Here is a 14,854-nt window from a genome sequence, read left to right as displayed (position 1 = left end):
GGCTGTTTTGCTCATCTCAGTCACAAAGAGGAAGAACTTTGCAGCTGTTTCTGATTAATAAACAACGCCATGCTGGTGGGTGGTAACATTCAAATAAATCCCAGACCTGAAACTAAATGTAGGCTGAAAACTATTTGTATGTCATATCATAGGGAAAGATATGGCATTCACATGGATTTGCACGAAGTGGGCAGTTCGGATTTGGCATTGAAGCCCAAATATATTCTACTTTGATTAAAACAATGACTTATTGACTTAAATCGTAGTGCAACATCATGGGTAGGCTCTGGCCATCGTCTTTCAGCTCAAAAAAAGTAGATTTCTACTGATGTGGGCATTTAACCCCTAACCCCTAGCCTAGCTAACGTTAGCCACCTAGCTAACGTTAGCAACAACTAATTGGAATTGCAATAACATATTATGAATTGTAATTTGTAACATATCATATGAAATGGATGATGGATATCCACAAATTAATACAAACCATACCAAACGTAACATATCATACTAATTTGGGTGTCCAGATTTGTATTTACTATGTTACATCTACCCCTGAGTCCAGGTTGCAGCCACAATAGTCATAATAGTTCAGCCTTAACCCCAAAAGAATGAGAATTTACAAAGAATTTATGGGATGATAAATAAACACATAAATAACCTTGACATGTTGAGTACAAACAATGCACACACAAGGGATATGTGTTTGGAAATTCCATGGAGACTGTAAATGTAAATAGTCCGGGTGGCCATTTGATTCAGCACTCTTTTGGCTTGGGGGTAGAAGCTGTTAAGGAGCCTTTTGGTCCTAGACTTGGCGCTCCGATACTGCTTGCCGTGCGGTAGCAGAGAGAACAGTCTATGACTTGGGTTACTGGAGTCTTTGACAATATTTTGGGCTTTCCTCTGACACCGTCTACTATATAGGTCCTGGATGGCAGGAAGCTTGGCTCCAGTGATGTACTGGGCCGTATGCACTACCGTAGCACCTTACAGTCAGATGCATAGCAGTTGTCATCCCAGGCGGTGATGCAACCGGTCAAGATGCTCTCGATGGTGCAGCTGTAGAACTTTTTGAGGATCTGGAGACCCATGCCAAATCTTTTCATGAGGAGAAAAAATGTGTTTTCTTGCCCTCTTCACAACTGTCTTGGTGTGTTTGGACCAGGATAGTTCGTTGGTGATGTGGACACCAAGGAACTTGAAACTCTCGACCCGCTCCACTACAGCCTCGTCGACGTGAATGGGGGCCTGTTTGTCCCACCTTTTCCTGTAGTCCACAATCAGCTCCTTTGTCTTGGTCACATTGAGGGAGAGGTTGTTGTCCTGGCACCACACTGCCACGTCTCTGACCTCCTCCCTATAGGCTATTTCATCGTTGTCGGTAATCAGGCCTACCACTGTTGTGTCATCTGCAAACTTAATGATGGTGTTGGAGTCGTGTTTGGCCAGGCAGTCGTGGGTGAACAGGGAGTACAGGAGGGGACTAAGCACGCACCCCTGAGGGGCCCCAGTGTTGAGGATCAGTGTGGCAGACGTTAGTCTCACTACCCTTACCACCTGGGGGCGGCCCATCAGGAAGTCCAGTATCTAGTTGCAGAGGGAGATGTTTAGTCCCAGGGTCCTTAGTTTAGTGATGAGCTTTGTGGGCACTATGGTGTTGAATGCTGAGCTGTAGTCAATGAACAGCATTCTCATATAGGTGTTCCTTTTGTCACGGTGGGAAAGGGCAATGTGGAGTGCGATTGAGATGGCGTCATCTGTGGTTCTATTGGGGCGGTATGCGAATTGGAGTGGGTCTAGGTTATCCGGGATGATGCTGTTGTCAAAGCCGGTGCACAGTAGCTTTCCATTTAGAAGTTGTTACAACAGGAAGAGCATAAATTAAAGTTGATTTATTACTGTCACCTTCAGGCTGAACAAACCTACAATAAAGTCAATGCCATTTTTTTTACTCATTTTAAGAAATCATGTGGGGGAGTGTCCATGGCTTGCTGCAAGATGTTGACAGATCTAGCATTCCTTTACATTTACCAAATCGGTTTGTTTATTGATAGACCCAAAGGTCACAGGCTGATCTGACAGATGGGAATTCATTTGAATATGATTCTTTGCCAGAAAGAATGAAGTAACATTTTATACTCAAAATGGAAAGAAATATAATTATTTTTCCAAAGGGGCATCATTCCAGAATATATCCCTTTTTCAAGTTCTGAGAGGAGGCTGTTGTGTACATTGCAGGCCTGTGTTATTTGCCCTTGATAAAGTAAACTGGGTTTCATTGGGCGTAAATGACGATCAGGGAGGGACTTTCACTGAATACGTCCAACCTGCTACAATACAGGAGATAAGTGGGTACCTACACTTTGGACCTCCTGCTCCACAGCTGAACCCGAGTGACTCTTAGAAATCCAGGATAATTTTTCTGTGTCCGTATTCACTCCTTTCCCAAAGTTGTCATCCAGATCCATTTGGTATTCTACCCACAATTCTCCCTCCTTGCACCATTTTACATTTTCCCTCTGAGGCGCCATTTACAGTGTCCCACAAGGTGTCTCCAGCAGGACGGTTTCTCCCCATGGGGTCACCTCTCTCTTGGACTGGCCCTCATGACACAACTGTCAATACGTTAATATGAGTTTTGATCCTGTTCTTTTCATCCTGGCTGACCAAGAACACGCTCTGCCTCAATGCTTAATTCTGGACAATGACAGATATCACAGGGGTTGGCTGCTTTAATTAATATGATTAATCTTATCCAGCATCGTTTAACCTTGTGCTTATCTCATTTTCCTCTTTAACCCACTGTAAGCTATTGTTGTTACTGAATACGCAATCAATTGCAGTGCTAAAATACAGTAGTAGTGAAAGCTGTGATGCCATTTAATTCAACATACATTTGGTGTAAATATACTGTAATATTGAAAGATAAACTGAATATTGATGGAACTGTACAGCGCTATACAGACCATTGTATTGAACAGCTTGCTCGTTGTTGCATCAAATCTCCCACAGGGTAATTGCTATGAAAAGTTACTCTGTTCATGGCATTCTCATGTCTTCTAGGATATTGGATTAGATGTCTGCTCTTATTAGGATCTATATTCGACTTTCCCTTTTAACTTGGATTTCTTTGTTGAAATTGCTGATAACTTTCCTTGGACTGGAGTAAGACAGACAGACATAGCTGCAAGAATTTCTAAAGGCTGTTTCCGTAGGCCTGTGTTTACCTGACACTTGGATTGACAGCAGAGTGATTGGAAATATCCACCATTCACTGGCGTGTGCTCCTGAGTGCCAGAAAAGTGCTTTTGTAGTCTGCTTGTAATGGGCCAAGTTTCAATTGAAGGTTGAGAGAAATGGCCCCACTCTGGTCGCACTCTGTGAGGAACTGACACACCGCAAATAATGCTCTGGAGAAGAAGTGAGGGCCTTGCATCACAGACAGAGGAGAGGCAATACAACACAATTATATTCAATTTCAACGCAATCTTGCCAATATTGCATTATATGTACAAGATAGTTAATGAAAAAATTAGATACATGCTATAACTCACTTTCCAGGAAAGCACTAGCAGTGAACTGGATAGCAGCTGTTTATTTATTGTACCAGTATTTTTGAAGGACCTCTTTGCTAACTTCCATGATAGAAACAAGGTGGAAATGACATTTCCTTAGAAATGATGACAAGTATGGTAGAATGTATTATTCTTACTGTAAGAAAGGTCACCTTTAGTGCATGAGCTCACCCCAGTGAGAATTCCAAAATCAACATTCAATATGAACATAAAATACCACAGCCATACTTCATTATATAAATGAACAGTTTACTTATTAGAGAAAGAAAAATATTAAATGTGCATAGAGTATAACAGTGTACAATGATGTATGACTACTTTTGGTGTTCCTAGCTTTTGAGCATAGGGTCTGCTCTGTGCCAGAGTGCGATCTGGGAGTTCGTAAATTCAGAGCGTTGTCAGATTGTCCGTTCGTAAATTTAGAGCGTTTCGCTCTCGGGGCGCACACTGAACACTCTGGCAGAGGAATAGGGTTGATCCGAGCGTTCTGACCTCACAACGTTAGTCAAGCACCCAAGCTAACAGGCTAATATTGGCTAGCTAATATATATATATATATATATTGGCTAGCTAGCTACTTCCAGACACAAATGAGAGAACACATCACTCTGACCATTTTACTCGCTCTAGCAGAGCTGTTATCCAGAGCGTTGGTAACTGTGCTGCTGACGACTATTTATTTACAGTGTTTACAGTATTCAACAGGTGTTGAGCGTTCGTAAATTAATCAGCGATTCTGCGCTCTGGCACACTCAGACGAGTGCTCTGAAATCGGAGTAGATTGCCAAAGTGAATTTACGAATGCACCCATGGCAGACTGGCAAAATCACTGTGATGAACAGTTGACAATCGATACTATGATTAGTGAAAATTGACATCTAAATTGGGCCAATCTATTTTATTCAGCTGCCAACACAAGGGAAGTATCTAGCTACAAATGCAGCCATCACATCTTATTTTGATAAACCAAGGGTCGACCTGCACTAAAATCTCCACGCAATGACAGATTAATTGGCTAATAGTTACACTAGTTGGCTTTAAGTTTAGCTAGGCATAAATGACCTAAATTGAGAGGCAACTGAAATCAATTAAGAGTATGTTTAAAATCCACTGTGGCTGCAGAACGCTTGTATACATTAACGGTTATCAATGGACAGCATAGCTCCTGGCTCCATATTCTTTTTTTGTCACCATATTCTTCTTGTTGAGAGAATAATAAACAGGAAAGGAATTCGTCAGAAGATTACTGACATGTACACTGGCGAATGATAATGTAGGGAATAAAATACGGTAGCCAATTGGGTTTAAGAAGAACGGCGGGATTTCCTGTGCGTTACCCAATCTTGGAGACCCCACCCTTTGTGTTTCCAGCAACGTCAATCAAAATAGAAACAATTGACTAGAATCACCGATTGCAGCCAGCCTTCGATTACTGTAATCATGTTTCGCTTGTGGTAATACAGAGATTCTGCGAAATAATAATAATTCACGCAATGACTGGTATGTAATGTTCAACCTAACCATCGGTATGTTTGCACCCTTTAGCTAAGCTAATGTTAGCTAGCTGTCTAATAGTTTTCCAACAGCTTAGCCAACAGTGAACGTTAGCCTGCATGCTAGCCACAACTACACCATACGTAGCTAGCTAGCTAAGGCTTCAGACAGTTTGATCAACTCCACACCGCAGCTGTAATGGAGGTCAGTCCAGCTTGAAGTGTTACGTTATAGCTAGTGGAATAGCTAGAAACAAAATTGCTGCCGTTTCCCGTGTGGAGATTTAACTTAACTCTGGTTTGTTCTGCTCCGTTTCCTTCATTCTGTACCTTGTAACGTTAGCCCCAGAACAGCCAGTGAAACAAGAGGAAATGGCTGCCTTGGACGTGGACAGCAGTCAAAGCGAGTTTCTGCAGCAAGACTGTGGCACAGGAGATCAGGTAGCTAACGTTGCTATTTAGAAATTACCCTCGTATGCTTCTCGGTTAGGGTTTCAGTAAGTGCGTGGTGCTTTGTGAAGTTCACACGTTTTAACATTTGTAGTAAAAGTCGAACTTCCTGTGTGGCACCGGACTAACGGCCACCCACTTTCTTCCTTTTAAACCCGCCCATTGTGGGTAGGACACTCAGTCGTCATCGCTCGCTCTGCTGGCAGCTACCTGCAGCAAGATCGAGTCGGCATCATCAGATGGGGGTAACGGTGCTGCCGCTGTAGTGGTAAGTCACCACCACTGGCTCTGCTAGAATGTAGACGACCCCAAAATGTAGCTATCTTTTATCAATAGAACGCGTGTTGTGTCGGCAGAGATATGCCCAAATGCCATCATGTAGTGTGCTCATATTTGGATCACACATTATAAAGTTAGGGTTCTCATGCACCTTCTAGACAAACAATACACTGGTCATTAAACACCTCTAAATCAATCTTCAAATATGTTGCTAAATCGTGTGAACAAGCAGCACCAAGCTCTTATTCCTATATTCTTCATGAATGGTAATAACTTAAAAAACATTTTTTTTTTTTATGCACTCATAACTAATCATGCTATGGCTTTTCCAACTGGCTGAATACAATAAATAATTGGCTTGCTGTTTTTTTATGTAGGTAATTACTTCACTGCTATCTCTAACATTACATAATTCATCTCAATGTTGCAATCTACATCTTAATGAGGCACCTTCTATGCAAATTAATAGTTTTTATTCACCAAAACAAGATGTTTTATCCTGCAGACGACAGACCTAACATCCATCCAGTTAACAGGGAACCCAGATAGATGGGAGGTTTTGACCCCCACAACAACACGGAAGGAGGAACCTGGCGTGGTCCACATCCAGAGTCAGGGGATCGTGACATCAAACGGACAGTATGTTCTTCCTCTCCAGAACCTTCAGAGCCAACCGATCTTTGTGACATCAGGAAGCGACACCTCCGCCAACACAGTGCCTAACATTCAGTACATTCAGACAGCTGATGGACAGCAACTGAGCTTCTCCACCTCCAGTGAGGAGGGGGCCACTCTGAGCCAAGATGCCACAGGGCAGATCCAGATCTTGCCTGACGGAACTCAGACTATAAGTGTGACTGGGGCCGGAGACATCCTTACTAATAACCAGAACCTCATATCACAGACTGGTCATGTCCAGCAGATCCAGGGTGTTTCTATCGGCAGCTCCACCTTTAACAACCAGGGTCAGGTTGTCACTAATGTGCCTATGGGGTTGCCAGGGAACATCACCTTTGTCCCCATTAGCAGTGTGGACTTGGACTCCCTGGGCCTCTCTGGTGCTCAGACTATAGCAACAGGGGTCACTTCTGATGGCCAGCTCATCATGACCAGTCAGCCTGTAGACAGCTCTGAGAGTTTGGAGAAGACAGGTGACCAGCTCTCGCAAACACTGTCTGTAAATGACTCGAATGCTAATGCAGACATGTATGTGCCAACGTCCTCCACCCAGCTGCCTGAGGCCATGGATGAGACGGGTGTTCTAACCCAAGCCCCAGAGCAGACAGACCCCTCTGGTCTCCAGGAGGGCTACATTCAGCAGAACCAGGTCCAGAACATCCAGGTGTCCTCAGGCCAGTCCATCATTCAGCTGCAACAGGTGCCGGTCCAGACCAGTGATGGTCAGGTGGTGCAGGCAGCAGGGGGACAGACCATGCAGAACGTTCAGCTCATCAACCCAGGGACCTTCATCATCCAGGCCCAGACCGTCACGGCCTCAGGGCAGATCCAGTGGCAGACCTTTCAGGTGCAGGGGGTCCAGAACCTCCAGAACCTCCAGCTGCCCACCAACCCAGCCCAGCAGATCACACTGGCCCCATTGCAAACCTTGTCTCTGGGCCAGGGAGAAGCGCAACAGATCCCCAACCTGCAGACTGTTACTGTCAACTCTTTGGTCCAGGCAGGCATTCAGTACCAGCAGGCAGAGGACACCAACAGCCCTGGAGGTATGGTCTCCTCCTGCATCATGTACACATCCAGCAGACATGCACACCATAATAGTTAGTAACACTGGTGGTTGTACAGCACATTGGAAAGTTTTCACACCCCTTGACTTTTTCCACATTTTGTTGTGCTACAGCCTGAATTTAAAATGGATTAAATTTAGTTTTTTTGTCACTGTCCTACACGCAATACTCCACACAATAATGTCAAAGTGGAATGATGTTTTTTTAAATGTTAAAGTGAATGAAAAATTTAAAATTACAATTTCTTGAGTCAGTAAATATTTAACCCCTTTGTTATGACAAGCCTAAATAAGTTCAGGAGTAAAAATATGCTTAACAAGTAACATAATATGTTGCATGGACTCACTGTGTGTGCAACAGTGGGGGCTGGTGGGAGGTGCTATAGGAGGATGGGCTCATTACTATTATGGCTGAAATGGAATGGTATCAAACATATGGAAACCTCATATTTGACACCGTTCCACCATTTATTCCATTCCAGCCGTTACAATGAGCCTGTCCTCCTATAGCTCCTTCCACCAGCCTCCACTGGTGTGCAATAATAGTGTTTAACATGATTTTTACTACCTCATCTCTGTACCTCACACATAAAATTATCTGTATGGTCCCTCAGTCGAGCAGGGAATTTCAATCACAGATTCAACCAAAAAGACCAGGGAGGTTTTCCAATGCCTCGCAAAGAAGGGCACCTATTGGTAGATAGGTAAAACAATAAATGATGTCCCTTTGAGCATTGTGAAGTTATTGATTACACTTTTGGATGGTGTATCAATACACCCAGTCACTACAAAGATACAGGTTTCTTTTCTAACTCAGTTGCCGGAGAGGAAGGACACTCCTCAGGGATTTCACCATGAGGCCAATGGGGACTTTAAAACAGTTACAGAGTTTAAAGGCTGGTTAGGAGAAAACTGAGGATGGATCAACAACGTTGTAGTTATTCTACAATACTAACGTAATTGCCAAAGTGAAAAGAATTAAGCCTGTACAGAATACAATTATTCTAAAACATGCACTAATGTAATACTGCAAAAAATGTGCAAAGCTATTCACTTTTTGTCCTGACTATAAAGTGTTATGTTTTTGTGCAAATTCATTGCAACACATTACTGAGTACCACTCTCCATATTTTCAAGCATGGGGGGGGGCTGCATCAAGTTATGGTATAACTGTAAGCGTTAATTAATGGGGGGTTTTTCAGGATAAAAAAGAAACAGAATGGCGCTAAGCACAGGCAAAATCCTAGAGGAAAACCTGGTTCAGTCTACTTTCCACCAGACACTGGGAGATTTAATTCACCTTTCAGCAGGGCAATAACCTGAAACACGAGGCCAAATCTACACTGGAGATGCTTACCAAGAAGACAGTGAATGTTCCCGAGTTTCCGAGTTACAGTTTTGACTTAAATCGTCTTGAAAGTCTATGGCAAGACCTGAAACTGGTTGTCTAGCAATGATTAACAACCAATTTGACAGAGCTTGGAAGTATTTTTAAAAGAATAATGGGCAGATGTTTTCTCAATCCAGGTGTGGAAAGTTCTTAGAGACTTACCCAGAAAGACTCACAACTCACAATCGCGACCAAAGGTGATTCTAACATGTGTTGCCTCAGGGTTGAATACTTATCTAATCAAGATATATTAGTGTTTTAGTTTTCATACAAAACAATGAAATTAAATCAATTTGAATCCCACTTTGTAACACAACAAAATGTGTAAAAAGTGAAGGGGTGTGAATACTTTCTGAAGGCACTGTATGTAGGAAACCATGGGGGTCTGAAAAAAATTATCATCCCCAGGAAGTAGACTACAGGAAGTAGACTATATTTAATTATTGAGCCACCTGATATAAGCCTCCTGAGACATCAGGCATGACTTGCGCTGCTCTGGTGAGGATTATTAGCTGTGTATTCTTGTCAGATTTGCAAATATTTTCTTATAAAGAAAACAGCAGAGTTGTTAATGTAAGAACACACGTTTAACAACAGAATGTGTGTGTAGCAATAACAATATTTTCAGCCGAATAGTTGAAAAATCAGTCTGTGCCCTTGAGCAAGCACTTAACCCTAATTGTTCCTCTAAGTTGCTCTGGATAAAATCGTCTGCTAAATGACCAAAATGTTACAATTGAAACAATTCTCTGACCATATAATCAACACCCTTTATAGATCTGTGAGATATAATTTAAACAATCGTATGATTAATTCTTTGAAGATTTGAAGTGTGTGTAAATCATCAAATGGTTTTGTGTCAAGCTGTCCATCCACACATTGTCAAGTTTGAACAGGGGTTTTGAATTTGTTCGTAGCCAAACTGTCATGAAATCTTTTTAAAAGCATTTAGCGAAGAAGCACTTTTCACTGTGTGGCTTTTGCAGTCCATTTAGCATGCAATTGTTAAAGGTTGTGTTGATATTGATGTGTAGATTGATTGGTCTCCCTCCAGACGTCCAGATAAAGGAGGAGCCGGACTCAGAGGACTGGCAGCTGGGCAGTGACTCCACTCTGAACACCAGTGACCTTTCCCACCTGCGGGTCAGGCTAGAGGACGAGGAGGACCAGCTCGGCGAGGGGGGCAAGCGGCTACGCAGGGTGGCCTGCACCTGCCCCAATTGCAAAGAGGCTGGGGGGAGGTGAGTGAGCTCATACTGCGTACCCTGCGTATAGCGACTACGTTTACAGTGCTCAACAGCTTATAGTGGTCAGAAAACGCTAGATAGAATCTTTCCTCTACTTATGGTGTTTAGAATACTAGTTCTGAAGGGTTTGGGGTCTGAATGGGAAAGACGCATGTTTTCCTACATGTTATATTAACTCCATTGCCCTCTGTCTGGTTACTAACAGTCTTACTGTACCACCCCCCCCCCCCCCTCCCACCACAAAGGCCCAAAAAACAGAGCAAGTACACATCTATAAGGCTGTATATGCAGTATATGAGTGTGTTTGTTTGTGTTCTCTCAGAGGATCCAACATGGGGAAGAAGAAGCAACACATCTGTCACATTCCGGGCTGTGGGAAGGTGTATGGGAAGACGTCGCACCTGCGAGCGCACCTGCGCTGGCACTCTGGGGAGCGGCCCTTCGTCTGCAGCTGGATGTACTGTGGGAAGAGGTTCACACGCAGCGACGAACTGCAGAGACACAGAAGGACACATACAGGTGCACCCTCCCTCACCTCAACATTTGCATTACATTTTACATTTTGAAAACCTACCTTGTAGGTTGCGCTTTTCACCAATGTAAAGTGTCTTCTTCTGTCTTTGGAAATATATCATTCAGTATAATAGCATTAGTCCTGTGAAACGGATGACATAATGAGTTCATAGTAGCGATGTAGAAGTGACATGGTTTGGTCTGTCCTACTGTTAAAACTTGTCTGGTTTCTCTCTCTGACAGGGGAGAAGAAGTTTGTCTGCCCAGAATGTTCCAAGCGCTTCATGCGGAGCGACCACCTGGCCAAGCACATTAAAACTCACAAGAACAAGAAAGGAGTCATGAACTCTGTGAGCAACGCGGTGGTGGGATCCATGGAGTCCGCGGGCTCGTCAGACAGCATCATCACGGCGGGCGGCACCACCCTCATCCTCACCAACATCCAGCAGGGCTCCGGTAACTCCCAGGACATCCTGGCCAATGCTGAAATCCCACTACAACTGGTCACTGTAGCAGCCGGAGAAGTCCTAGAGATGGCCGAGTCACAGTGACACGCACTTGCTAAATAACTCTTCATGAAGTTCTGCATCACTCATTTTCCCTGCTTGTTTTTTTTATATACATGAATTAAATATATATATATAATTAGTACCAGTCAAAGGTTTGGATACACCTACTCATTCCAGGGTATTTCTTTATTTTTACTATTTTCTACATTGTAGAATAATATTGAAGACATCAAAACTATGAAATAACACATGGAATCATGTAGTAACCAAAAAAGTGTTAAACAAATCAAATTATATTTTATATTTGAGATTCTTTGGAGTAGCCACCCTTTGCCTTGATGACAGCTTTGCATTCTCTCAACCAGCTTCATGGGGTAGTCACCTGGAATGCATTTCAATTAACAGGTGTGCCCTGTTAAAAGTTTATATGTGGAATTTCTTTCCTTAATACATTTGAGCCAATCAGTTGTATTGTGACAAGGTAGGGGTGGTATATAGAAGATAGCCCTATTTGATAAAAGACCAAGTCCATATCATGGCAAGAACAGCTCAAATAAGCAAAGAGAAATGACACTTCGTCATTACTTTAAGACATGAAGGTCAGTCAATGCGGAACATTTCAAGAACTTTGAAAGCTTCTTAAAAGTGCAGTCGCCAAAACCATGCTTCACAGAGTTCAAGTGACAGACGCATCTCAACATCAACTGTTCAGAGGAGACTGTGTGAATCAGGCCTTCGTGGTCGATTTGCTGCAAAGAAACCACTGCTAAAGGAGACCAATAAGAAGAAGAGACTTGCTTGGGCCAAGAAACACGATCAATGGACATTAGACAGGTGGAAATCTGTCCTTTGGTCTGATGAGTCCAAATTGGAGATTTTTGTTTCCAACCGCCATGTCTTTGTGAGACGCAGAGTAGGTGAACAGATGATCTCCACATGTGTGGCTCCCACCGTGAAGCATGGAGGAGGTGTGATGGTGTGGGGTTGCTTTGCTGGTGACACTGATTTATTTAGAATTGAAGGCACACTTAACCATCATGGCTACCACAGCATTCTGCAACGATATACCATCCCATCTGGTTTGCGCTTAGTGGGACTATCATTTGTTTTTCAACTGGACAATGACCCAACACACCTCCAGGCTGTGTAAGGGCTATTTGACCAAGAAGGAGAGTGATGGAGCGCTGCATCAGATGACCTGGCCTCCACAATCACCCGACCTCAACCCAATTGAGATGGTTTAGGATGAGTTGGATCGCAGAGTGAGGGAAAAGCAGCCAACAAGTGCTCAGGATATGTGGGAACTCCTTCAAGACTGTTGGAAAAGCATTCCTCATGAAGCTGGTTGAGAGAATGCCAAGAGTGTGCAAAGCTGTCATCAAGGCAAAGGGTGGATACTTTGAAGAATCTATATTTTGTTATAACACTTTTTTTTGCATACTACATGATTCCATATGTGTTATTTCATAGTTTTGATGTCTTCACTATATTACTAAATAGTAAAATAAAGAAAAACCCTTGAATGTGTAGGTGTGTCCAAACTTTTGACTATATATATATATATAAAAAGTCTGTAAGCAGTCTTTTTACTGGGGTGGAGTGCGAGGAAAGCGTTAACTCTGGTTCCAATACATACACACTGAAATGCCTTATTTTTTTATCATATTGTGGATTTGAAAAGGGGGAACGGTGCGTAGTTTTTAAGCTACTGTCAATTGTTTAAAGGTTTGCGTTAAATGTGTGTTAAAAAAAAAATGGTACAGAAATTAAGCGATTGGCTATTGCCAGCCTAAAGCCCTTATGTTTTTTAATGACAGCCATGGTTAGGTCTGTGTCAAAATCCTTTAAACAAAACATTAGTACTGTCTTCCTGATTTATGTTTGTGTCATATTTGTGCTTGCCTAAAACCATCAGCAAGCTTTACCCACATCCTGCTCAGTTGCATCCTGAATAATATTGCAGGTGGCAAAAAGAAAACGATCGCGTATTTAAAATGTTGTATAATAATTCCTATTGAACTTCTACAATTGATCGGATGTTGTAATATGCATTTCTTGCAAATCAAGTATTTTTAGTGAACAGCTATATCATCGTAAACTGGTTTTATGGTATCTCAAACTCCAAGCTCTTGAAATGGCTTTTTAAATGTGTATAGTGTAATATTCAGATGTGTTTATTTTGTAAAAACAGGATTTCTAAATGATTCACAATTTAAAAAGTCGAGTCATTTTTAGAGAAAATGAAAAAGCCATGCTAAGGGGTTGAATTGCCAAATTTGACTTTAATCTCAGGGTGACTTGGTCATGCACGGTAGAGCAATCCTCCCCTGTAGCCCCTAGAGCTGTTGTGGGGTGTCGTGTCGAGATGTGTTATTCGATGGACCAAAAGCGTAGTTGAATTATGCTGTCACCGTGTTACCTATGCTCTATAAACTGTATGTCAGGGTCCTTAGATGACAACCCCCCCCCCCCTACCTTTATGAAATAGTTCAGTAAAGAGATGCGTTCTGTGTCCGCGCCTCGCTCAATCAGCCCTCTAAGACAGAAGTGAAATGGTGTCGTCGTATCGCAGTAGGCAGTACTCTCTTAATACCACTCTTCTCTTCATCTGTAGTTTGATAATTCTCTTTTTGTATAAACGTTTTTGTATACTGCCCATGTTGGTTATCCTCTTTTATCTCTGTCAGTAAATGTTTCTGTCTCTGTCTTATTTCTTTTAATCGGAGTGTTATTTTGACTCCCTTTTCTGTAGTAATATATCTATGTTTTTATTCAGATTATGAAATGTAAGATTGAAGAAAGTGAATTGTGTGCATTGTATCTGCTGTTGTAGTGACTGGTTGTGGGAAGTTGTTTTCAACTCGGAAGGCCCCCAGGGGCTTTAAGTCCACCATGATATCATTGAAATTTATTATACCCTGTGTGGTTATTAACAAAACACTATATTATACCTCACAGATTCACATTTAGAAGTGAACATGTCATTTTTACAATCTCCAAAAGTTTCAATCCAGATGTTTGTCATAGATCATTCTAAACATTTTTGTAACGTGGTATTCATTTAATTGATTTTATTCTGTTTTGCGGAAAACAATTGTACAATGTCCACTTTTTGAGGGCATCTTGTTATTTCATACAAAAATGACTAAACATTACCTGGTAGTACGTTGTCTTGTTATTATTGTACTATTATATTACTATGATGTTATGTTATACTATGAAGCGGTTCGTTTTTGGACACGCAATCTGATTGGTCAAAAATGCGTTGCAGACGTGGTGTTACGACTGCATCCAAGTGGCATAATTCTTAAACGAGAAATATAGAATTTGTGAAATATGATAATGTTACATATGATAAAGTTATTGGGGTAGTGCCAGAAGGGCCGGCAGTTCGCTTTCATTGGTCTTCTAAAGTGTTGGCACCTCTCTGTTGGCAGTCCAGTCCAGTAGATGTCACTGCAGCCAAAGGAGCAGGAGACAAACTGACCCTCTGACCTTCCTAGAGCCCCCTGCCGTTTCACTCATCAAGCCACTGAACCCTACAGGAGGTAAAAAAAAGAGTTCATGGAATGTCCATGAATATACATGAATATACCTTTCTTAGTATATGAATTCCAGTTTCCTGAATTTGATGTCTTTAACTCTGTATAGTGA

At 42.2% G+C, this 14,854-nt stretch overlaps 1 protein-coding gene across 12 annotated transcripts; it reads left to right on the top strand.

Moving 5' to 3' along the window:
* The first annotated feature begins 4,902 nt into the window (after nt 1-4,902).
* On the top strand, nt 4,903-11,452 carry LOC106586237 (transcription factor Sp3). Of its 12 annotated transcripts, none has more exons than XM_014173291.2 (7): nt 4,903-5,075; nt 5,412-5,509; nt 5,691-5,786; nt 6,327-7,521; nt 9,986-10,172; nt 10,501-10,697; nt 10,935-11,449. In XM_014173291.2, the coding sequence occupies exons 1-7, from the start codon at nt 5,069-5,071 to the stop codon at nt 11,240-11,242; spliced, it is 2,088 nt and encodes a 695-aa protein (XP_014028766.2). In that variant the 5' UTR covers nt 4,903-5,068; the 3' UTR covers nt 11,243-11,449. The 12 variants fall into 12 exon arrangements, with proteins under 12 accessions (XP_014028766.2, XP_014028764.2, XP_014028767.2 ...); XM_014173289.2 differs by having other exon boundaries at nt 6,303-7,521; XM_014173292.2 differs by having other exon boundaries at nt 4,915-5,075; nt 5,700-5,786; nt 10,935-11,452.
* Nucleotides 11,453-14,854: the final 3,402 nt, after the last annotated feature.

This window comes from Salmo salar, chromosome ssa25 (genome assembly GCF_905237065.1).
Source record: "Salmo salar chromosome ssa25, Ssal_v3.1, whole genome shotgun sequence".
In the NCBI taxonomy this organism is placed as follows: domain Eukaryota; kingdom Metazoa; phylum Chordata; class Actinopteri; order Salmoniformes; family Salmonidae; genus Salmo; species Salmo salar.
The sequence above is the reverse complement of the archived record's forward strand: the minus strand, read 5'-3'. Positions and strand labels throughout refer to the sequence as shown.